The 25,851-nt window shown below is 46.3% G+C and overlaps 1 protein-coding gene across 3 annotated transcripts; it reads left to right on the forward strand.

The window, feature by feature from the left end:
• Positions 1 to 1,319: 1,319 nt before the first annotated feature.
• On the forward strand, positions 1,320 to 24,914 carry LOC134936005 (uncharacterized). Of its 3 annotated transcripts, XR_010180435.1 has the most exons (8): positions 2,603 to 2,921; positions 4,991 to 5,150; positions 5,736 to 5,952; positions 6,239 to 6,377; positions 10,559 to 10,698; positions 11,013 to 11,065; positions 11,761 to 13,272; positions 24,786 to 24,914. XR_010180435.1 is itself a non-coding variant. In XM_063930891.1 (7 exons), exons 3-7 carry the CDS (start codon positions 5,750 to 5,752, stop codon positions 12,738 to 12,740), a joined length of 1,515 nt encoding a protein of 504 aa, XP_063786961.1. In that variant the 5' UTR covers positions 1,320 to 1,407; positions 4,991 to 5,150; positions 5,736 to 5,749; the 3' UTR covers positions 12,741 to 17,430. The 3 variants fall into 3 exon arrangements, 2 of the variants coding, with proteins under 2 accessions (XP_063786961.1, XP_063786960.1); XM_063930891.1 differs by lacking the exons at positions 2,603 to 2,921; positions 24,786 to 24,914 and adding an exon at positions 1,320 to 1,407 and having other exon boundaries at positions 11,761 to 17,430; XM_063930890.1 differs by lacking the exon at positions 24,786 to 24,914 and having other exon boundaries at positions 11,761 to 17,430.
• Positions 24,915 to 25,851: the final 937 nt, after the last annotated feature.

Consider the following 25,851-nt stretch of genomic DNA (forward strand, 5'->3'; position numbering starts at 1 on the left):
ACTATTTCATATGGAATTCTATTGCAAATGTCCTTCCCAAAATGACTTCCACTTAATAAGAGACAGTTATTAAAGATGCTAGAGGAGGTGGTGGCGGCCATTTTGGGAGGGACATTTTCAATAGTTTGAAGGAGGCAGGCGCAAATCGATTCCCCCGTTGGGGACCCAGACCAGCGGCGGCTGTTGGGGGAGGGGATCCCCTGACTGAGCAGGTGCTGTGGCATAGGGCATTGTTACTTTGCGGGCATAATATGGGGCCAGAGGCATAACTGTGGGGGCATAATATAGTGACAGGGGCATTACTGTAGGGGCTTAATATGGTGCAAAGGGCATCACTTTGTGGGGCATAATATGGTGTTGCTCAGAGCATGTGCACAGGATTTTATATATATATATATATATATATATATATATATATATACATACCCTCCAACATTTTACACAGAAAAATTGGTACAAATTAGGAAAGGGGGCGTGGCCACGGGTAAAGTGCGTGTGGCCACGCCCCTTTTCCTATACTTTCAATGGAAGTTTGGAGAGCCAAAAATGTACTGATGGTCTAATCTGATGACAATAAAAAGGCTTATGAAGACTGGTGAGTGCTCCTAACTACCGGTTCTACGTTTGAATGGATTGGTCATGGTGACCCTGTCCATATGTGGATGCTAACCCAGCAATTGATATTAAGGCTAGGGTGTGGACTGACCTGGAACTATCTATCTATCTATCTATCTATCTATCTATCGAATAGGCATTCACCCTCACCCTCACACAGATGTCAGCTGCCATCTGGAAAGAAATTTCATATGCAGCACATCCAACAGGCAGCGGCACTCAGAGGCTGTATACAATTGCTAGTGAGCAAAGAGTGTTTTTAATTCATCACAGCAATCCCAACATTTCTGGGCCGTATCACCTTGACAAAGGGGCGCTATGGCCTCGAAACGTTGGGATTGCTGTGAATTAAAAACACTATTTGCTCACTAGCAATTGTATACAGTCTCTGAGTGCCGCTGCCTGTTGGATGTGCTATATATATATATATATATCTTTATTTTTTTTAAAGCATTTTTATTTATTTTTGCTGCCTATTTTGTTCGTTCCTGGCCCCACAATTTCTAATAGCAGCCCTGGTGTATCCTACAGTTGTTCACCGTCTGCTGCATAAATTCTGTGGTGCGCGGGGTTAAATAGGCTTGTTGAAACTGGGTGTTCATTTGTTCAGTCAATACTTGAGCACCCAACCCTCTAAACTACGACTCCCAGAGTGCATTGCGGCTGATAACTTCCTGCCATGTCTGCACCCTATAGGCCTTACCCTGTAATTTCAGCCCTGCAGTTAGGAGTTGTCGCTCAGTCTGTACTTGGGGACTTGCAGAAGAAGGGGGGACACTGTCAGGACTGCCAGTAAGAGAATGAACAGAGGTCCCTTAGCCCCCCCTCATACACCTGGTGCATTGCTGTGACTGTCTGTGCTACTTGCTGAATACAGCGCCAGGTTCATACAGTTGTTTTTAGGCATTTCTACAGTTTCCCCTGCAACATGTATTTACATTATTGTTTCTGTTCTACTATCTCTTTCGCCTGAGTCAGTGTCATAGCTCTATGTTTGTGTTACCCCGGGCTATAACACCAGCTGCGATCTATGGAGCCGATTCATGTTTGTAAGCAAAGCAAAAAAAGCAAGCGACTGGGCAAAACTACGCTGCACTGCAGGTGGAGGTGGATGTAACATGTGCAGAGAGAGTTAGAGTTGGGTGGGGCGTGTTCAATCTAAATTGCAATGTAAAAATAAAGCTGTCTAACATTTGTGGGCTACATGCAAAAGCAGCCAGTATTTACCCTGCACAGAAACAATATAAATACATTTGCTCCCATTTGCTCCCCCACGGCAGCATGGTTTCTTCCAGACACAAATTTACTTGCTTTTTTTTTTTTATTGCTTTACTTACAAACATGAATCAGGCGTTGTGTGGTATTGTGCAAAGCTGCTTGTGTCTTATTCAGGACAACCCGGAGATAAAGCAGAAAACATGACTGAGGCCTCGTTCACAGATGCAGCTATATCCCGGGTTTTTGCACAGGAACGCACATCAACCTGGGCCTGGGATTTCTGAATGTGTGAAAGGAAACCGTGGGACTGCCACTAAGGGATCTATGTATTAAGTCTTGGAGAGAGATAAAGTACCAACCAACTGCCGTTTTTCGAACACAGCCTGTAACATGGCAGTTAGGAGCTGATTGGCTGGTACTTTATCTCTGTCCACTTTATCTCTCTCCATACCCCCCAACATTTTACACATAAAAATCAGTACAAACTAGAAAAGGGGGCGTGGCCACGGTAAAGGGCTTTTCCTATACTTTCAATGGAAGTTTGGAGCGCCAAAAATCGGTACAGACCATAAAAAAAGTTACTGTACCTGCAGGGCCGGCCGGCCGGCCCGTTACGCCGGTTACGCGTAAGAGTAAGGCGCCACACTGTGGAGGGCGCCAGCAGCGTGGACCACGCTCCTAGCCCATGCTGCCTGTTGTATACCGCGGTGTGTGGGCTCGCGGACGGAGTTCAGTAGAGGTGCCCCCGGAGGAGGAGAGGGAGCCGCGCTGTGACAGTGCCACAGATCGGAGCTCTTACCGATCTGCGGCACTGAGCTGTGCTTCCGGCTTCCCTTGGTTGCCGTGGCAACCTTATACCCGCAGCGCCGACCGCCAGGGCAGCCTAACAGTACAGGACAGCTGAGCGACGGCTCAGCTGTCCAATAGCCTGTAAAGCAGCAGCCTGCGGCTCGGTAATTGGCTGAGCGCGTAGGCTGCAGGGTAAGTCCCTGGCAGTGGCAGGCAACGTGTGGAGCTGCATGTATGCGCCTTGGAGGAGACAGAGAAGAGTGAGTTCTCACTCTCCTGTCTCCTGTATTACAGCAAAAGTAAGCCTGGCTGTTTTATTATTGCTCCGGGTACTGTGTGTTTACATATTATATTTTATAAATATTATATATATATATATATATATATATATATATGTATATAGATATATATATATATATGTATATATATATGTGTGTGTCTGTGCATATACTGTATGTAAATATATACTGTATATAAATGTGTATGTATATATAATATATGTGTGTGTGTGTGTGTCTGTGATATACTGTATGTAAATATATACTGTATATAAATGTGTATGTATATATAATATATGTGTGTGTCTGTGCATATACTGTATGTAAATATATACTGTATATAAATGTGTATGTATATATAATATATGTGTGTGTCTGTGCATATACTGTATGTAAATATATACTGTATATAAATGTGTATGTATATATAATATGTGTGTGTGTGTGTGTGTGTGTGTGTGTCTGTGCATATACTGTATGTAAATATATACTGTATATAAATGTGTATGTATATATAATATATGTGTGTGTCTGTGCATATACTGTATGTAAATATATACTGTATATAAATGTGTATGTATATATAATATGTGTGTGTCTGTGCATATACTGCATGTAAATATATACTGTATATAAATGTGTATGTATATATAATATATGTGTGTGTGTGTCTGTGCATATACTGTATGTAAATATATACTGTATATAAATGTGTATGTATATATAATATGTGTGTGTGTGTCTGTGCATATACTGTATGTAAATATATACTGTATATAAATGTGTATGTATATATAATATATGTGTGTGTATATATATATATATATATATCTCACAAGAACGGGTAGTACTCACGGGACTGTCAATGGCGTAAATCAGTGGACACGGGAGTCACACCTGTATTGTGTCCATTGATTTCCGCCATTGACAGTCCCGTGAGTGCCACCCGTTCTTGTGATATGTATCTAGTGGGAGATCACCTTGGAGGGCACCTGGGCACTTAGTGTGACAAGCAGGTGGTATATATATATATATATATATATATATATATATATATATGTGTGTGTGTATATGTATATATATAATGGTGCTGGGGCGTTGGGTATGGAATCCCGGCTGCCAGAATGCCCGGCAGCGGGGCGAGCGCTAGAAAGCTGCGCTCGCCACGTGCGGGTTCGGTGGCTCGCTGTGCTCACCACAGATTATTTTCCCACTTTATGGGTGTTGTGGACACCCATGATTGGGAATAGCCCTTGCGCAGCTGATGCCATTCTCGTCTGATCGCTTACCAAAAAATTTAGCCTTGGGCCGGCCCTGTGTACCTGTTAAAAAGGTGCAGTTGGAGGGTATGTCTCTCCAAGACCAGGGTCATGGATCTGAGACCCCCGGTAATTTGCTGGCTTGCTAGACCCGGCAATTTCACGGGTCACATGTCTGAAAGCAGCATAAAAGTGTAGGAAAAAAGCCCCCTTCCCCCCTACTAATGACTAATTAGGTATTTGGAAGTTTTCAATCAGCTTAATTGGGCCAATAATTACATGTCCCTTGTGGGGTTAAAATATATAAATGGCCTCAAATTACCCCAAAATCTACTTTTTCGTTAGATTATGCACCCCAAATTTAATTATGATATTTATTTCAACAAAACATAATTGCTTTTGATCATTTTTTAGATATATATATATATATATTTTTTTTTTTTTTTTTTATTTAAAGTTGCCTCAAATTACCCCTGAAATGTACTTGCAAAGTAGGATAATAATAGCAACAATGTCTGCTGCTTGGTTAGTCGGTGACAAAACATGTGGGATGAATTTTCACAGAAATATGGCAACATGCAGTGAGTAATGTCTAGCTACTTTTAGTGTTTAACCAAAGCTACAGTATTCTGGCTTTCAAGTGAATGTAGTCTTGTGCAGCATCCTGTATGGCGTATCAAAATATATTTTAATGGTTACTTTCACAGACACGTGTGTTTATTACGTTGCACCCATGTAGCATTAATCCATGTCTGGTCAGCTGCTACCTTTGCACCGTGGAAGTGATGGGGCAGGTCTATTAAGATCACTTTTTTGCTGTCATCTCCGCAGGTTTCAAATTAAATATATGTCCTGAGAGTGCCAGTTGGCAGCATACACACGCAGCAGGGGAAGAGCTTGTGTCAATGAGTCACCAGCAGGCACAAGGTTCAATATCCATCGACTTACTGGTGTCACTAGTGAAAGAAGCTGCGTGTGCACTACGGAGACCGTAAGTATATCTACACTGAATGTGTGTGTATATGTACATAGCATTAAATAACCTGCAGTCTCTTGGCTCTGTGGGTGCCGCAGAAGAAAAAAATAATAATAATATTTGAACAGACCTCAGGGGAGAGATGTACTAAGCCCAGAGAGTGATAAAGTTGAGAGAGAGGGGTCTATTCATGAAGCAGTGAAAAGTGTGGAGAAGTGAACCTGTGGAGAAGTTGCCCATGGCAACCAATCAGCTGCTCTGTACAATTGTACAGTATGCAAATTATAAATGTTACTTCAATGCTGATTGGTTGCCATAGGCAACTTCTCCACTGGCTCACTTCTCCACACTTTTCACTGCTTCATGAATAGACCCCAGATAAAGTACCAGCCAATCAGCTCCCAACTGCCATGCTACAGGCTGTGTTTGAAAAATGACAGTAAGGAGCTGATTGGCTGGAACTTCATATCTCTACACTTTATCACTCTGAAGTTCCCCCGTCCTATGATTGCACTGATTACTCTGCAAAGATGGCGCTAAGGAAATGTTTTCTAACGAATCCGATTTATGGGCCATTGTTTTGGGGTTCTCTTCCTACAGCGTAACCAGTCGCCATGGCCTCTTACGGGCTACGCGTGGCAGTGATCGGTGCAGGAGCTGCTGGACTATGTAGTGCTAGACACATTCTGGCACGGCCGGCGACCTTTGAGCCTCCTGTGGTGTTTGAGATGGCTGGGCAAGTGGGGGGAACCTGGGTGTACTCGGACCCGTCGGAGAATGATGCCCAGTCCCACTCTCCCATGTACAGAGATCTGAAGTAAGAAGCAGCCATCGGCTAATGAACTGTATCCATAACCTGACCTTTATTTCCAGATTTTGTGGGGCATAAATATTGGCTTTAGGCGCTGGAGGGAATAATTATCTCTCGAAGGGGAGAAGTTAATCAACCTCTTCCCCTAAAAAATTTTTCTCCCTGAACGTGATGGTCTAGTTAGACATTGGTTTGAGGGCCACAGAATGTAGATGTTTTAAATTAGAGTGGCAGTGCAGTGATGACTTAGCAGGACGATTGATGCATAATACGAACCTGTCATTGCTTGTAGAACGAACCTTCCTAAAGAGATCATGGAATTTCCGGATTTTCCATTTGACCCTTCCCTGCCGTCCTTCATCCATCACTCGGATGTCTTGAAATACCTGGAAGAGTACACGGACAAATTCTCCATCCGGCCCCACATCAAGGTAAGACCATTGGGGTTAGGGCAGATCCTCCACCTTGGGTTTAGGTGGTTCTTAAAAAGATCTGCCTCGTCTGCAGCTCAGAGCAGGATTTATGGAACATGTGTATAATGGATGGAGGGAAGAAGCAGGATGATTGAATCTCTTTCATAGGATGAGGGAAGCCAGCACCAGCCAGTGGGTCTATCAAAGATCAGTTAGGACCTCATATAATCAGAAGCAGGGGGCAGACATCTCCAGGGTTACAGAAATAGGTAATTGTGTTCATATACTGTATGTCTGTTCCAACAGTTTCCTTACATGAAATGGAATTACCCCACAATAGTGTATAACATAATTGTGTTGCCTATGTATTTGTGTTCCAGTATTTGTCTCCCTAAATAAGGCAAATATCTCCCTATTCCCTCTGCCTTCTATTATCTAAAGACCAAATGTCCTATGCTGACTATAATAGGTTAAACTGGTGAGGGAACCAAACCCACCCAACAATATAGTCATTACCGGCCAGTGTCCCTCAAAAGTTTAGAATTGTCCTCTATTACTTTACTTTGTTAGGTCTTGAGCGTAAGGTTGTTTTCTCTGTCATTTTTGGATGACACTTCTGATATTTAGGCTCATTCCCTCTTAGAATTTGAGAAGAACATTTAGGACGTGAGTCGGCCTCAGCTCCATGTACGAGTTTTAGCATACACCGCGTGTGCAGAAGCCAATTTCCATGTTTCTGTGCATCTATGGTTGTGTTGGGTGGGTTGTGGCAGGATCTCTCGTTGTGTGAAATGGGCATTTCAGATTGGCAACTGGGTAGTAACATTGTGGGTCACACACAAGAGGCCTGTATAATAATAATAAAAATAATAATAATAATAATAAAAATCATTTTATTTATATGGTCCTCTTTCTCCAGTAGGACACAAAGCGCTTAACAGATAGCATGAACATAATACAGTAAAGGAACTATGGGGCAGATGTATTAACCTGGAGAAGGCATAAGGATGTGATAAACCAGTGATAAGTGCAAGGTGATAAACGCACCAGCCAATCAGCTCCAATATGTAAATTGACAGTTAAGAGCTGATTGGCTGGTGTGTTTATCACATTGCACTTATCACTGGTTTATCACTTCCTTATGCCTTCTCCAGGCTTAATACATATGCCCCTACGTACTTTAAAATGAGGTTTAGCTTTGCATGAAAACAGAGACCATTGAATAATACTAAGGGTGTGGCAGCTATTCATGGTCATCGGTTGCAGGATTATTCATCCTACCCACAGTGCCGTAACTAGACACTTTAGTGCTGTGTACAAGAAATGGCATCACCGCTCCCTCCCCCCCCCCCCCCCTTTACGTAAAATAGGGGCAGTGCGCGCTGTAGGTGCGTGCAAAAAATATAGGGGTGTGGCTTCATGGGGAAGGGGTGTGGACACAAAATAATACCAATTCATATTACGGTGCATAGTAGTCTCCATTATTCAAATTATGCCGCACAGTAGCGCCACTACACCAGGAGAGCCCTTTTTACACATTACGGCAGACAGCGTCTCCTTTTTACACATTACGGCAGAGTCCCCTTTTTACACATTACCGCAGACAGCGTCCCCTTTTTACACATTACGGCAGACAGCGTCCCCTTTCTACACATTACGGCAGAGTCCCCTTTTTACACATTACGGCAGACAGCGTCCCCCTTTTTACACATAACGGCAGACAGAGTACCCTTTTTACACATACGGCAGACAGCGTCCCCTTTTTACACATTACGGCAGACAGAGTCCACTTTTTTACTCATTACGGCAGACAGCGTCCCCTTATTACACATTATGGCAGACAGCTTCCCCTTTTTTACACATTACGGCAGACAGCGTCCCCTTTTTTACACATTACAGCAGACAGTCCCCCTTTTTACACATTACGGCAGACAGCGTCACCTTTTTACACATTACGGCAGACAGAGTCCCCTTTTTTACACATTACGGCAGACAGTCCCCCTTTTTACACATTACGGCAGACAGCGTCACCTTTTTACACATTACGGCAGACAGCGTCACCTTTTTTACACATTACGGCAGACAGCGTCCCCTTTTTTACACATTACAGCAGACAGTCCCCCTTTTTACACATTACGGCAGACCGCGTCACCTTTTTACACATTACGGCAGCCAGTCCCCTTTTTACACATTACGGCAGACAGCGCCACCTTTTTACACATTACGGCAGACAGCGTCACCTTTTTACACATTACGGCAGACAGTCCCCTTTTTTACACATTACGGCAGACAGCGTCCCCTTTTTACACATTACGGCAGACAGCGTCCCCCTTATTACACATTACGGCAGACAGCGTCACCTTTTTACACATTACGGCAGACAGCGTCACCTTTTTTACACATTACGGCAGACAGCGTCCCCTTTTTTACACATTACAGTAGACAGTCCCCCTTTTTACACATTACGGCAGACAGCGTCACCTTTTTACACATTACGGCAGACAGAGTCCCCTTTTTTTACACATTACGGCAGACAGCGTCCCCTTTTTACACATTACGGCAGGCAGCGTCCCATTTTTACACATTACGGGTCTATGTGTGTCAGTGTGTGGGTGCTCTGTTTACAGCGCATTGTATGTGAGTGTGGGGTTGGAGAAAGCTCTTCTTACATGTGGGCTGGAGCCAGGGAATAGAGCAGGTCACAGAGAGCAGCAAAGCCGGCCAGCCCCCCTCCCGCTTACCTAGGCCTACTGACTGGCGCTGGTGTCCGGGATCAGCATCTGAGGAGCAGGTAGAAGAGCTGTTCCTCCTCTGTCATAATGTACTCTGCAGCGCCAAACACCGTGCGGGGAGAGAGCGCCCACAGAAGCCGGAAAGCTAAGCTCGTCGTCGCACCTTGCAGAAATAAACTCAAGGAGGCGGAGCCGAAAGCGTTTCCCTGACAGCGGACCAATTACAGAGAGGCCGGCTCAGACGTACGCGATGCCCGGCCTCTCACTGTGCTGCATGTGGCTGGGTTATTTCATAGTGGACGGCAGCCGCGGCACCCAGCAACTCTATTCCTGAATCGGCCAGTGTAGGGAGGGGGAGCACGGCCACCAAGGATAGGATGGGGCCAGTTTATAAGCAAATCGTGGAGACAGCGCAGCAGTACTGCTGCTGATCTCCATTAAAAAAAAAAAAGGGCCAGCAGCAATCACTGACAGGGTGGCCAGTTGGGAGCACACAGCGCACTGTGCGCTCCCACCACAAGTGCGCTGTGTGCAAGGCACACTTAGCACATACCTAGTTACGGCTCTGCCTACCCATGCAGGGTCCAGGTGAGGCGGCCATTTTAGGTGCACTGCATAGGATCACACTGGGCAGGATAGGCAATGCTTGGAACTGATTACGCATAATGGGAGAGGTAGAAAAACTAGGTGAGGTACTTGCAAGTTCATCAGAACTATGCATTGTTCATACTACACCGATCACCAAGTGAGGCAGACATGTTGTACTCACCACATTGGTTGCAATGTGCGAATAAGCACTACATGGAGATAAGACGTACAAGGATAAAATGAGCAGTGAACTAACGGGATACCCCCAGCATAAATAATATTAATAATACTTCACACTGAGGGAGAGAGTAATCAAAGCTTGGAAAGTGGAGAGAGATAAAGTACCAAACAATCATCTCCTGTCATTTTTTTTAAATGCTGCCTGTGAAATGACACTTTGAAGTTGATTGGTTGGAACTTTATCTCTCTCCATTTTATCTCTCTCCAAGCTTTGATAAATCTCCCCCTAAGCCTTGCACATTTTTGGGGTATGTAACTTACTGTCGCAATGACTACAATTAAAAGTTATATTTTACCAGTGACAATTTAGTATCTATATACTCCCTACTGCTGGGAGTACTTTCCTTTCTTTCCTCCTTCATTACCTCTCAGCAACTCTATATTATACTTTCAACTTACAATTCTAAGAGAAATATACATCTCACTGCATATTCCAATAATTCTAATCCTGATCCATATATATCAGCAAATTAATGGGCGTGCTAAAATAATTTGCTTCCTGTGTTGAAGGTCTCCTGTGTTCTATGTTATTTTGGGTTCCCCCACTACCCCCCTCTGTTACATTTATTGCCTGGGCTCCATGGACTGGTTTGCAGAAGTTTATACACATCTAAGTCCCTGCCGCTGTGTGTCTTGCAGTTTAACAGCCGTGTGGCATCAGTCTCTCCCGTGCTTTCGGACGGGGACCAACGAAAGGTCTCCTGGGATGTGACGGTCCACCATCACGATGACGATAAGCAAGTGGCACAAAGGTTTGACGCTGTCATGGTGTGTGTGGGGTAAGTGGCACATCTCTTCCTCCTGACCCGATGTTCTCCTGTTGATCTCCTGCCTAGTGTCTGTCATTTTTTTTCCACCCACAACAAACTGTTTCTACTCCTCTTTGGGCACCTGTATTGTCTATCACCATGCTCTTCCTAAATCCTCCTTGTTCCCAGATGTCTTCTTTATCCTTTGCTTCCGACGTCCTTTGCTGACCTCCACTCTCTGTAGATTTTCTGCACACAGACCCTGTCCTCACTCTGCACCTTGGCCCCTTTACCGTTTCCCACCGATGGGCTTGATTTCTAATTTTGTGTTCCTGGCTCCACAGACACTACTCCCATACTTTCATTCCCAACATTGCTGGCATTGAGAAGTTTCAAGGTGAGAAATGGGTTTGGTTTTGTTCTGGCACCAGGCCTTGGACTCGTATAAAGTAGTGTAGGATGGGAGAAAGGAATGAAAAACTAAAAACATGTTGGACAAATTTGCCTCTCGGTTCATTATGATCACTTAGTTCCTCCTAACCCCTCCAAATCCCTAACCCGGAATCTGGTCTGAAACTGTGTGGTTTGATAGCTTCTTATTGCCCCCCTCATTACTGGCCTGTACTAATGACCAATGAAGGGCTCCTCATGGCCAATGCTGCTCAACCGCTGTCCATGTAGGACCCTCAATTGTCAATGTGCTCTTGGTTTTTTGGTTCCCTAAGCAAGTGGCATTCAATAGAAATTATTACATATTTCACAATTTTAGAACCCTGAAACAGATTATAAAATCAAATTTGGGGCCAAATAGAATAGGGTGCAAGTATAAAATAGCCTACGAGTTGAAGAGCTCAAATGTGCGGGATGCCGGCCAAACTGTGAAGTTTTTTTTAAAGGGGCAATCACTTACAAGGCCCCATATCTTTGTTGGGTTGATTGCTGGAAGCTAATGTTCATAGATAAAGTCAAATGTTAATGTATTTTTAATAATAAAGTTATGTGTACCCAAGAGCTTAGAAGATTGTGGATGGTAGTATTGATGTGGCGAGACTCACAGCTCCTATGTAATGTTGTTTTTACTACTTTTTCCAGGTCAAGTTTTACATAGCAATTCTTACCGCTATCCAGAGGTCTTCTCATCACGTTCTGTGGTTCTGCTGGGCTCAGGACCTTCTGGAGTGGACATTGCCATTGAGTTATCTCAACATGCCAAGCATGTCACTTTGAGCCACCGGGGTCCCCCAATGCAGTGGACCCCACCGCAAAATTTCTCAGTGGCACCACCAGTGGTCGGTGCTTCTCCCAACACTCTGATTTGTGAAGATGGAACTGAGATTATGGCAGATACTTTGATTTTCTGTACAGGTTACAAATATAACTACCCATTCTTATTACCTTCAGAGGAGCAAGTGGTCAACCAGGAGAAAGGAGGAAATGGGGAGCCGACAAGAAAAAGGAACTTCATCACATGTGAGGGGGAAGGTTGTGGGACAATACTGGATTCTAATGAAGGGTTAGAGAGAAATGGAGAACGATTGCTGTTTAATGAGAACATGTCCATTAAAAGAGATGACTCTAACCTTAGTTTGTTGGAGGATGAAGATATAGTAGGACCTGATGTAGGACAGGGTCACCTCCCACTGCTTTACAGACACCTCCTCCATGCCCGCTACCCCACCATGTGCTTCATTGGGGCCTGCAAAATCATAGTCCCATTCCCTCTGTGTCACTGCCAGGTTCAGTTTTTCTTGTCAGTACTAGAAGGGAAATGCCGGATACCCCCTCCAGAGCAAATGCTGTCAGAATCTCTTGAAGAGCTAAGAAACCACCAGAGAGCTGGTCTACCACTCAAGTACCTTCACCGCCTTTCATCGGACCAGTGGGACTACAACCAGTGGCTTGCAGATACTGCGGGGTTTGAACCACTGGCACCTGTGCTAAAGAAGCTTTATGAGGCCATTAGGGATTTTAGGAGTCTAAACCCTGTTTTATACCGCAGTTTCAACATCACCATCTTAAACAAAGAGGAGTTTGAGATCCAGAAGGATCCAGTGAGAGACACTGATGAGTAATCTGGAGACGGAGAGGTTTTCCCAAAGGTTGTGAAGCATCAACGATGTCCACATTACCATGGATAAGGCTAGGAGATGCTTTAAGCTCTGCGTGGTCTACTAACAAGAGTTACTGTATTTCTTTGTGTTCGTATGAAGAAGGGGAGCCTCCTGACAGAAGGATCCCCCATAGTAAGAGAGGACGTTAATATATACACATACTATTATATTACGGAAAGTGTCTGTACAGACACAACTAGAATATCACAGGGGAAAAAGTTTATCCCCAAGGATCAGTACTTATACTATAGCTCTACTGGTGACATTACTGGTGGTAATAAAAGATTTGCAAAAGAAGATACACCGGGGCTGGAGTGGTAACCCAAATGATTGCCCTTCTAAGAAGCCCTGAGGAATGGTCAATATTGTGCCAACTACATTTTGTAAGAAAAATAATCTCCAACCCCGAAGGATGAGTGTAATATTAATTGCACTGGACTACTGATGAGGAAAGACATGTAGAAGTTACTGTTTCATCAGGGAAAGTAAGAAGGTAATGAGGAAGGACCTACCAGATGCTAGCATGCATAGGAAAAGAGATTAGAAGGGGAAGGAGGGTGGTGGTGATACCATTGTATACTGTAGGTGATCGGTATGACCTGAGATACTGTTCTGGACTCTGTAGATCCAGATCCGGATGGACATATATTTATATATATATATATATATATATATATATATAGAGAGAGAGAGAGAGAGAGAGAGAGAGAGAGAGAGAGAGATTATAGACAGAAGAACAATGAAAATACTGAAGGGTTGATGGCAACCAATCAGAATCTACCTACCATTTTTTGGAGTATTCTTGATAAAATGCTTCCTCAGATCTGATTGGTTGCTATGGGCAACTTCTCCACTGTTTTCACTGCTTAATACATCAACCCCTGATTAAATAAAACCATCTGGGTAGAGTAAAGGAGCCAAACTTGCCTAACATGGAGCAAGGATGGGAGTGGGGGATACGATGGAAGCTTTCACACCTACCGGATGGTCTACCAAGGTAGAGGAGGGATCATTTTATGGAGGAAGAGACATATTAGAACGCCAGGACATGCATGGACACTAGGGTTAATAGAATCAGGGGAACTTTGATGAAAATGCCCTCACTGAACGGGAAGTGGATAGGTGGCATAGCCTGCCAGCAGAGGTGGTGGAGGCTATTACAGAAGGGGAAGGCAAATGTTTGGGATAGACATAAGCTATCAGAAATCTGAAATAACAAAGAATCAACTAGGGATTGATGTCATTCGTGATAACAAACACATGGAAGGCTGGGATGAGTAAGTCCCTTGTCTATGTTCCAACGTTAAAGTGTAATATCTTCGGTCACACCAAGAGGGCACTCACCAACTCTACTAATAAACATGCTTAATCAAACCTTCAGCTTCCACAGTAAATGGTTATATCAGTGCTTCAGACTATTTCAAGGACTGTTGTCAAAATTCTATACTTTGTTGCTACCTTTCCACGAAAAAAAAGAACTTATATTTTTCTCTGAAATAACTAGTGACAAAAGTAATGGGCATCCACCATTGTTTATTCCATACTTAATACAAATCTGACTTTGCGTTAGATATTTGATTCAACGGAATATTTTAAATAATAAAACCAATGAAATGGACAAAAAGTACGTGACTGTTAACCTAATTTTTTGTTGAACAATCTTTAGAGGCAATCTTTGCACTCATGTGAGTTCTGTATCTCTCGATGTACCTGCCAGCAGTTAGTTTGGCCCACACTTCCTGAGCGAACTGCTCCAGCGGTCTCAGAAAAAACTCAATAAATGTTGGATGGTGCAATCAGACAAGGACGTACCTTGACCTTGGAGTTCAGCTCGTATTTCTTTGGAAGTCTTCCCTGGCTCTTTTTCTACCTTTCTCACGATCCTATTTAATCTGGTGTAATTTTTCGTCTTGCGGACTCGTCCAGGGAGGTTGGTTACAGTCCTACGGACTTTAAACTTCTTAATATGTGCAACTGTAGTCACAGGAACATCAAGCCGCTTGGACAGAGTCTTATAGCCTTTACCTTTTTACATGCTTGTCTATAAATTATGATTTTCTGGTCTCCTCAGACACCTCTCTCCTTTGTTTTGTCTGGTCCGTGTTCAGTGTGGGGCATACGATGATACCAAACAGTAGGCTGACTACTTTTCTCCATTTAAATAGGCTGAATGACTGATTGGAAGATTGAAGACGTAATGCTAATTCAAGAAAGCAATTCGTTTGAAATATCGCTATAATCCAGTTATTTATTATCTTTTCTAAGGGCTACAAACAAATCTGTTCAGGCCATTTTAGAATATATTTGGAGAATAAGCAATACTTCACCTGTTTTCACAGTTTATTTGCTGTATTCTATGACATAGCAAAGGCATGAGACAATAGCTTCTACTGTCACCACTTGTCAGAGGGACTATTTCAGTGAGCTATAAGAATGCCAATAAATTTGTCCGCGTCTGTACACATATTATTGATTTAGGTGGGAGGTTTATGTGACATACCAAATAAAATTTAAATGGGTCTACTCGGTCGTAACTAGACCTTTGTGGGTCCCATAACAAGATTTTGAAAGGGCCCCCTCCTGCGCTCCGGGGTGGTGGTTTTAAGGTGATGGGGGTCAGAACAGCAGAGAGAGGGCGGGGCCTGACAGTGGATGGAGGTGCGTTGCAGGGTGGACACCCAAGTCTGGTCGGGATAGATGGGGGGAGGAGACTGGGCAGTGACACAGGGAAGGGAGAGGAGATTAGACTGGATCACATGGCAGGCCATTTTCTCAATATCTCAGAGCTGGGGACTTAGGGTTCTATGTACTAAGCCTTGGATGAAGATAAAGTCGGCGGAGATATAGTACCAACCATTCGACTACTAACTGCCATGTCACTGGCTGTGTTTGAAAAATGACCGTTAGGAGCTGGTTGGCTGGAACTTTATCTCCGTCCAAGGAGTAAATAGACCCCCTAGTTACTCCGGGCTAGTTCTAATGTCACCAGTGTGACTGCTGTATAAACTGGAATTTGTGTTTTTCTTTTTTTTAAATAAAGACATGTGCATGGTGACATCCACCTACCAGCCTGTCCCTCACACACCCTCTCCTGACCCCTGTCAATTCTCACCCACTCAAACCCGCTCCTGCTCACCTACAGCATGTCCCTCCTATGTCCCCTCCTTCCCACCCAAATCATATCCCACGCGTATTCCCTCCTTTGTTCCCACAGCATACTCCATGCATGTTCCCTCCTGCCCACCCACAGCATATCTCACACCTATAGATTGTAAGCTTGCGAGCAGGGCCTTCCTACCTCTGTGTCTGTCTGTTTTTACCAGTTTTGTTCTATTACTGTTTTTCCAATTGTAAAGCGCAATGGAATGTGCTGCGCTATATAAGAAACTGCTAATAAATAAATAATAAATGTTCCCTCCTGCTCACCCACAGCATATCCCACACATGTTCCCTCCTGCTCACCCACAGCATAACCCACATATGTTCCCTCCTGCTCACCCACAGCGTATCGCATGCATGCTCCCTACTGTTCACCCACACTATATCCCACGCATGTTCCCTCCTGCCCACCCACAGCATATCCCACACATTCCCAAACCTGCTCACCCACAGCATGTCCCTCGCATTCCCAAACCTGCTCACCCACAGCATGTCCCTCACATGTTCCCTCCAGCCCACCCACAGCTTATCCCACACATGTTCCTTCCTGCTCACCCACAGCATATCCCACATATGTTCCCTCCTGCTCACCCACAGCATATCGCATGCATGCTCCCTACTGTTCACCCACAGCATATCCCACGCATGTTCCCTCCTGCCCAGTGCCACCCACAGCAAATCCCACACATTCCCAAACCTGCTCACCCACAGCATGTCCCTCGCATTCCCAAACCTGCTCACCCACAGCATGTCCCTCACATGTTCCCTCCTGCCCACCCACAGCATATCCCATACATGTTCCCTCCTGCTCACCCACAGCATATCCCACATATGTTCCCTCCTGCCCAAGCACAGCATATCCCACACATGTTCCCTCCTGCCCACCCACAGCCATAGCCAGATTAAAGGGGGGATGCAGGGCATACTGTAACCCGGGCCCCCCTTTGTCAGGGGGCCCCCTGGCTAGAGCACACTGACATCATTAGCTTTCCCTCTTAAGCAGCAGCAGAACCAACAGCCAGAATGTGAGCAGGACAGTATGCAGTGAAGGCATAGACCCAGGAGTATCATGAGCTACCAATAGAGCTTTCCGAACAGAGAAGAGAAAGGAGGATGGAGAGAACTGTAAGTAACACAGAGATCCCAGCTTATCCTCTTCCCTGCTTGGGTGTCTGAGCCTTGTGTAAACTGTTCTGCAACTAAACCATTTGGGTCTAGAGATAGAGACACACACAGAGAGTCCTCCTGAGTCCTGTCCCATTGTGTAAGTAGTACAAAGGCTGTTGCTATTCTTGCATGTGACAAGATAAATTATTTTATTTTTCTAAGTGTATTTTAAGGTTAAGTTATCTGAAAATGTTATATAATAGTTGTCTTTCAATTAGGCGGAGCTATGAACAGTACCCATCCATTATTAAAGTATTAGTTTAAAACTAACATACACCAGTGGTTTAAATTTAATAAACACAATCCATACCTCCCACCATGACCCATTCCAGGAGGAATAACATGCTCTCTACCTTGACTTCCTTCTTAATTTATGATTGCAGTCACCTGTGTTGAAATACCTTTCTTATCAATTAAATAGTTCAACACAGGTGACACCAATCATACTGTATATTACGTGAAAAGTCCAGGTAGTGAGCATTTTGTCCCTCCTGGAATGGGACATGTTGGGAGGTATGCACAATCTAATAAACACCCCCCACCTTCCACCGCGGCCCTCCTGTCTTAAGTGCCCCGGGCACCCCCAAGGCTTAATCCGGCCCTGCCCACAGCATATCCCACATATGTTCCCTCCTGCCCACCCACAGCATATTCCATACATGTTCCCTCCTGCCCACCCACAGCATATCCCACACATGTTCCCTCCTTCCCACCCACAGCATATCCCACACGTGTTCCCTCCTGCCCACCCACAGCATATCCCACACATGGTCCCTCCGGCCCACCCATAGCATATTCCACTCATGTTCCCTCCTGCCCACCCACAGCATAACCCACACATGTTCCCTCCTGCTCACCCACAGCATATCCCACACATGTTCCCTCCTGCCCACCCACAGCATATCCCACGCATGTTCCCTCCTGCCCACCCACAGCATATCCCACACATGTTCCCTCCTGCCCACCCACAGCATATTCCATGCATGTTCCCTCCTGCCCACCCACAGCATATTCCACGCATGTTCCCTCCTGCCCACCCACAGCATATTCCACGCGTGTTCCCTCCTGTCCACCCACAGCATATCCCATGCATGTTCCCTCCTGCTCACCCACAGCATATCCCACACATGTTCCCTCCTGCCCACCCACAGCATATCCCACACATGTGCCCTCCTGCCCACCCACAGCATATCCCACACATAATAATAATAATAATAATTTTATTTATATAGCGCTCTTTCTCCAACAGGACTCAAGGCGCTTTACAGACATCAAAAACAATACACATAATACAGAAGATTTAAGTAATACAGCAATAGATAAGCCACACAGACATAAAAGAAAACCTTAAGCACACAGAAAGCATAATGCAGGATTGGTGTAGGCATTTTGGGTAATAACTTCCAAGGGTTGTGTATTCCACCCTCCAAGGTACCAAGTGCGGCAGCCATCTTGGGCGCTCAGCGTAGGATTACCCAAGGTGGAATAGTCCACCCCTAGAAGAGATGACACAAAATAGGGTGATTTCAGAGTCCTACAGTTTAGAGTAGGGTTCCAACAAAACCACAAGGTCCATGTATTTTTCATCCCATCCACAAGTGTACCATATTGGGCAGCCATGTTGGGCGCACTTTGAAGGTTACACTGTGGTAGGTGAGCCATACAAGGGCCAAGTTCATATATGGGAAAACTGATGCTTATGCACATGTTCCCACCTGCTCACCCACAGCATATCCCACACATGTTCCCTCCTGCTCACCCACAGCATATTGCATGCATGCTCCCTACTGTTCACCCACAGCATATCCCACGCATGTTCCCTCCTGCCCACCCACAGCATATCCCACACATTCCCAAACCTGCTCACCCACAGCATGTCCCTCACATTCCCAAACCTGCTCACCCACAACATGTCCCTCACATGTTCCCTCCAGCCCACCCACAGCATATCCCGCACATGTTCCCTCCTGCCCACCCACAGCATATACCACACATGTTTCCTCCTGCCCAACCACAGCATATTCCATGCATGTTCCCTCCTGCCCACCCACAGCATATCCCACGCATGTTCCCTCCTGCCCACCCACAGCATATCCCACACATTCCCAAACCTGCTCACCCACAGCATGTCCCTCACATTCCCAAACCTGCTCACCCACAGCATGTCCCAAACATGTTCCCTCCAGCCCACCCACAGCATATCCCACACATGTTCCTTCCTGCCCACCCACAGCATATCCCACACATGTTCCCTCCTGCCCACCCACAGCATATACCACACATGTTCCCTCCTGCCCACCCACAGCATATTCCATGCATGTTCCCTCCTGCCCACCCACAGCATATCCCACGCATGTTCCCTCCTGCCCACCCACAGCATATTCCACGCATGTTCCCTCCTGCCCACCCACAGCATATTCCACGCATGTTCCCTCCTGCCCACCCACAGCATATTCCACGCATGTTCCCTCCTGTCCACCCACATCATATCCCATGCATGTTCCCTCCGGCTCACCCACAGCATATCCCACACATGTTCCCTCCTGCCCACCCACAGCATACCCCACACATGTGCCCTCCTGCCCACCCACAGCATATCCCACACCTGTTCCCACCTGCTCACCCACAGCATATCCCACACATGTTCCCTCCTGCCCACCCACAGCATATCCCACATATGTTCCCTCCTGCCCACCCACAGCATATACCACACATGTTCCCTCCTGCCCACCCACAGCATATTCCATGCATGTTCCCTCCTGCCCATCCACAGCATATTCCACGCATGTTCCCTCCTGCCCACCCACAGCATATACCACGCATGTTCCCTCCTGCCCACCCACAGCATATTCCATGCATGTTCCCTCCTGCCCACCCACAGCATATTCCACGCATGTTCCCTCCTGCCCACCCACAGCATATTCCATGCATGTTCCCTCCTGCCCACCCACAGCATATTCCACGCATGTTCCCTCCTGTCCACCCGCAGCATATCCCACGCATGTTCCCTCCTGCTCACCCACAGCATATTCCACGCATGTTCCCTCCTGCCCACCCACAGCATATCCCCCACATGTTCCCTCCTGCCCACCCACAGCATATCCCACACATGTTCCCTCCTGCTCACCCACAGCATATCCCACATATGTTCTCTCCTGCCCACCCACAGCATATTCCACACATGTTCCCTCCTGCCCACCCACAGCATATCCCACACATGTTCCCTCCTGCTTACCCACAGCATATCCCACGTATGTTCCCTCCTGCCCACCTACAGCATATCCCACGCATGTTCACTACCGTTCACCTACAGCATACCCCATGCATGTTCCGTCTTGCTCACCCACAGCTCACCCTCTTCTACCCACCTATAAAAATATCCCCTACTCACGCCACCTTCAGCTCACAACCAGCATGTCCCTCACATTCCCAAACCTGCTTACCCACAGCATGTCCCTCACATTCCCAAACCTGCTTACCCACAGCATGTCCCTCACATTCCCAAACCTGCTCACCCACAGCAGGTCCCTCTCATTCCCAAACCTGCTCACCCACAGCATGTCCCTCACATTCCCAAACATGCTCACCCACAGCATGTCCCTCACATTCCCAAACCTGCTCATCCACAGCATGTCCCTCACATTCCCAAACCTGCTCACCCACAGCATGTCCCCCACATTCCCAAACTTGCTCACCCACAGCATGTCCCTCACATACCCAAACCTGCTCACCCACAGCATGTCCCCCACATTCCCAAACCTGCTCACCCACAGCATGTCCCCCACATTCCCAAACCTGCTCACCCACAGCATGTCCGCCACTTTCCCAAACCTGCTCACCCACAGCATGTCCCTCACATTCCCAATCCTGCTCACCCACAGCATGTCCCCCACATTCCCAAACTTGCTCACCCACAGCATGTCCCTCACATTCCCAAACCTGCTCACCCACAGCATGTCCGCCACGGGGGTAGACGGGTCTACTAGGAGCCTTGGGCACTTTAAGAATTTGATAGTGTGGGCTGGCTCCTCCCTCTATGCCCCTCCTACCGAACTCAGTTTAGAAAATGTGCCTGGAGGAGCCGGTCACGTCTCTGGAAGCTCCTGAAGACTTTCCTGCATTTACTTTATCTATTTGTTATCTTTAGGCAGGTCTGGATGGCACCAGCCTGCCTGCTTCGTGGGACTTAGGGAGGGGGGGGCAATCTTCTGATAAAGGCACCGTCCAGGGAACGGTTGCTGGACAGCATTGGCCTCTCAACCAGACTACTCCTGGATCACGGGTGGATTCTGAACTTACCAAAAATCTCACCTGGAACCGACACAGAGGCTCTCCTTCTTGGAAATGATACTGGACACAGAGTCTCAGAGAGTGTTCCTTCCCTTGGAGAAGGCTATGAAAATCCAGTCGATGGTTCGGGCTGTCCTGAAGGCAACCCGGATCTCAGTGCATCTAGGCATTCGCTTTCTGGGGAAAATGGTGGTCTCTTACATGGCGACTTCAGTACGGAAGGTTTCATACGAGGCCCTTCCAGTTGGAACTGTTGGACAAATGGTCTGGATCGCATCTTCACATGCACCAGAGGATCTGTCTGTCGCCAAAAGCCAGAATCTTCCTTCTGTGGTGGCTACCGACTTCTCACCTCGTAGAGGGTCGGAGGTTCGGGATTCAGAATTGAATCCTGTTAACCACAGATGCAAGCCTCAGAGGTTGGGGAGCAGTCACCCAGGGGGTGCAGTTTCAAGGAAGATGGTGAAGTCGGGAAATCATCCTTCCAATAAACATCTTGGAACTCAGGGCAATCTACAATGCCTTTCTGCAGGCCTCATCTCTACTTCGGAATCAGGCCATCCAGGTCCAGTCGGACAATGTAGGTAACGTACATAAACCGACAGGGCGGAATGAAAAGCAGAGCAGCAATGTCAGAGGTGTCAAGAATTCTCCTCTGGTGGAAAAACACGCGGTGGCATTGTCGGTGGTCTCATTCCGGGAGTAGACAACTGGGAAGCAGACTTCCTCAGCAGACACGAACTGCACCCAGGTGAGTGGGGCCTCCACCCGGAGGTGTTCAGGTTGTTGACACGTCGGTGGGGATATCCACAGATCGACATGATGGCCTCTCGACTCAACAAGAAGCTCAAGCGGTATTGTTCCAGGTCGAGAGACCCACAAGCAGTGACGGTAGACGCTCTGACAACTCCGTGGGTCTACCAACTGGTGTACGTGTTTCCTCCACTTCCTCTGAACCCAATAATTATAAAAAGAATAAAAAGGGAAAAGGTTCAAGCAATCCTCATTGCTCCGGACGGCCTCGGAGGGCCTGGTACGCGGATCTTCTTGAGATGCTGATAGAAAATCTGTGGATCTATCTTCTGCAAAAAGGCCCGTTCATCTATCAAGACTTACAGCGGCTACGTTTAACGGCATGGAAGTTGAATGGCTGATTCTAGCCAGGAGAGGGATTCCTGACAAGGTCATCCCGACTATGATCCAAGCCGGGAAGGGGGTAACGTCAAAACATTACCATATTACCGTATATGGAAGAAGTACGTCTCTTGGTGTGAGAGCAGACAATATTCCGCAGTGGAATTTTATCTGGGGCGTTTCCTGCTTTTTTTGCAGTCGGGAGTGGATGTGGGCCTACGCCTAGGCTCTATTAAAGTCCAGATTTCGGCTTTGTCTATTTTCTTTCAGAAACAATTGGCTTCTCCCTCTGAGGTCCAGACTTTCTTGAAAGGTGTTCTGCACATCCAGCCTCCCTTTGTGCCTCCCACAGCACCTTGGGATCTCAATTTGGTGCTGCAGTTCCTCCAATTGGACTGGTTTGAACCGTTACAGGAGGTTGACGTAAAGTACCTTACATGGAAGACCGTCACACTGTTGGCCTTGGCATCAGCAAGACGTGTGTCAGAGCTTTTCCATGAGGACAGAGCTGAACTCGTCAGCAATTTCTTCCTAAGGTGGTGTCCGCTTTATACATCAACCAACCTATTGTGGTTCCGTCTGTGACGGACACCTCTGCCACTTTAAAGTCTTTGGATGTTGTGAGGGCCTTGAAGGTGTATTTAAAGAGAACAGCTCATCACAGGAAATCCGACTCGCTGTTCGTTCTCTATGATCCCAATAAAATTGGGTGTCCTGCTTCAAAGCAGTCTATTGCGGGCTGGATTAGGCTCACTATCCAGCATGCTTATTCCACGGCAGGATTGTCGGTTCCAAAATCTGTACGAGCCCACTCTGCTAGGTCGGTGGGTTCTTCTTGGGCGGCTGCCCGGGGTGTCTCGGCTTAACAGCTCTGCTGAGCAGCTACTTGGTCAGGCTAGAACACGTTTGCAAAGTTTTTGGCCTCCGAGGACCTTCAGTTTGGTCAATCAGTGCTTCAGGAACCTCAGCACTCTCCCACCCGATTTGGGAGCTTTAGTACTTCCCCATGGTACTAAATAGATTCCCAGTATCCTCTAGGACATAAGAGAAAATAGGATTTTAATTACCTACCGGTAAATCCTTTTCTCGTAGTCCATAGGGGATACTGGGCGCCCGCCCGGTGCTTCATTCTTCCTGCACTGTTACTTATACCCCTTTTCCACTAGCTGTTTTTACCCGTGTTTTTGCACGGGGGCGCGCATCAACACGGATTTTTAGTAGGTGGAAACGGGTCAACACGGGTTGAGTGACCCGGGAATCCAACCCGGCTATTTACCTGGGTAGAACACGGTAATGACACGGATAGCGGTGCAGTGGAAACGGTCATTACACGTGTTTTCAGACCCGAGTAACGCTCTGAGACGCTGATTGGTGCTTCTGGGGCACTGGAAGATGATGTCATCCCAGGGAGACACGCTGGGCACATGCAGGCATTGAGGCAGCAAACAAAACACTCTGAAGTCGCGCTGGGTACATACAGATCTTTTTATTGCAGCAGCTTCCAGACAATATACAGCAGCAGAAGCTCCAGCACAGCAACATGGCTAGCCATATCTGGTCAGACACAGAGATCAAGGAGCTGCTTAATATTCGGGGAGAGGAAGAAATAAGAAGGCAGGTGACTGGAACAGTTAAGGATGCTATCGTCTACAAGAACATATCCCTTATGCTGGCAGAAAGGGGCATCCAAAAAACCCAGCAACAAGTCGTTAACAAATTGAAGGCACTACGCAGACAATTCACCAAAGTACACGACCATAACCGCAAGAAAAGTGGTGCTGGGCGTATGGAATGGCCATATTATGACCTATGCTATAGTGTCTTCGGCAAAACTGCGATAACAAATCCCATAGCACTATCGTCATCCAGCTCTGCCAGTCGCCAGATGTCAGTCGACGAGGACTGTGACGAAACACAGCACAGCCTTCCCAGCTCACAATGCAGCCCATCATCCCCGCTGCTTATATCGGACAGCAGTTTTGAAGACTCGACCGTCAATGATGATTCCATCAGTGCCACTATTGAGGACGTACCACAGTCTCAGGCGGAGACGTCGCAACCCCCCAAGACCACGACTTTGCGCTCAAATAGTAAGTATTACCATTACAAATACAGTTGCAGCAGTCCCTATATGTAAAGGCATGGTAATGTTGCAGAGTATAGCTAGTGTGCAGGTGGGAGAAGGCCACAAACACGTATATGCTACCACTGCTATTTTTAAATTGTTGCTTACATTCTGTTTCATCTCCTTCACAGTCTACAACGTTCCACAGCGGAAAAAGAAACTGAACAAAACAGAACAAACGGTCAAAGCAATGAAGTCCATTATCTTGGATCACCTGCGTGAGGCAGATAGTGAGCTCAATGCCCAGGAAGATGCACGGCTTGAGAGATTCCTTGCGTCAGAAAAAGAAATGCATCAAACTTTTATGAGTCAGTTAATGACCATGCATGATAGGCAGATGACATTTTTTGAACGCACGTTTGCACGTACCATAGGGAATACCACACAAACACAACAGCAAGACACAGCCTACCCACAGCACCCATATGGTCCATACAACTATGAGCCTCCCTCAAATCCCCCAACACAAATCCCGCAGTCCTCAGAATTTCGGGTATATAGACAACTGCCCTAGAGCAGCGGGTTATAAAACAATGTTTGTGTTTTAAGGTTATGTTTGCACTGTATCCTCAACCCTGATACCTACAAATGCAAACATTATTTTGATTTTACAGAGTGCCCTGTTGGCACTTTAAAGTTTTATAGTGTTACCTCAGAAAATGGGCAGTGGGATCCAGATATTTGGGCTACCTTTTTATATTGTTACCTCAGAAAATGTGCGGCAGTGCGATCCAAATATTGGGGGTGACCCGATATCTGCCAAACCAAACATTAGGGTTTTTTTTATACAGAGTGCCCTGTTTGCACTTTACTCTTTTACCTCAGGGCAGGTGTCTTCACCATGTGGCCCTCTAGCTGTTGTGGAAACACATAGCAACACATGCTGGTACATGTTGTTCCACAACAGCTGGAGGGACACATGTTGAAGACCCCTTGCGTTATGTGGAATTTTACATGTTTGCACTTAAATATTTTATAATGTTACCTCAGAAAATGTGCGGCAGTGCGATCCAAATATTGGGGGTGACCCGATATCTGCCAAACCAAACATTAGGGTTTTTTTTATACAGAGTGCCCTGTTTGCACTTTACTCTTTTACCTCAGGGCAGGTGTCTTCACCATGTGGCCCTCTAGCTGTTGTGGAAACACATAGCAACACATGCTGGTACATGTTGTTCCACAACAGCTGGAGGGACA

This window comes from Pseudophryne corroboree, chromosome 6 (assembly GCF_028390025.1).
Source record: "Pseudophryne corroboree isolate aPseCor3 chromosome 6, aPseCor3.hap2, whole genome shotgun sequence".
In the NCBI taxonomy this organism is placed as follows: domain Eukaryota; kingdom Metazoa; phylum Chordata; class Amphibia; order Anura; family Myobatrachidae; genus Pseudophryne; species Pseudophryne corroboree.

Bases quoted from the DNA above. Each gene is read 5' to 3' on its own strand.
- LOC134936005 (XM_063930891.1), top strand. From the start codon at position 5,750: ATGGCCTCTTACGGGCTACGCGTGGCAGTGATCGGTGCAGGAGCTGCT. The intron at 10,699-11,012 runs GTAAGTGGCACA...CTGGCTCCACAG, and splicing joins GCTGTCATGGTGTGTGTGGG to ACACTACTCCCATACTTTCA. The intron at 11,066-11,760 runs GTGAGAAATGGG...TACTTTTTCCAG, and splicing joins TGGCATTGAGAAGTTTCAAG to GTCAAGTTTTACATAGCAAT.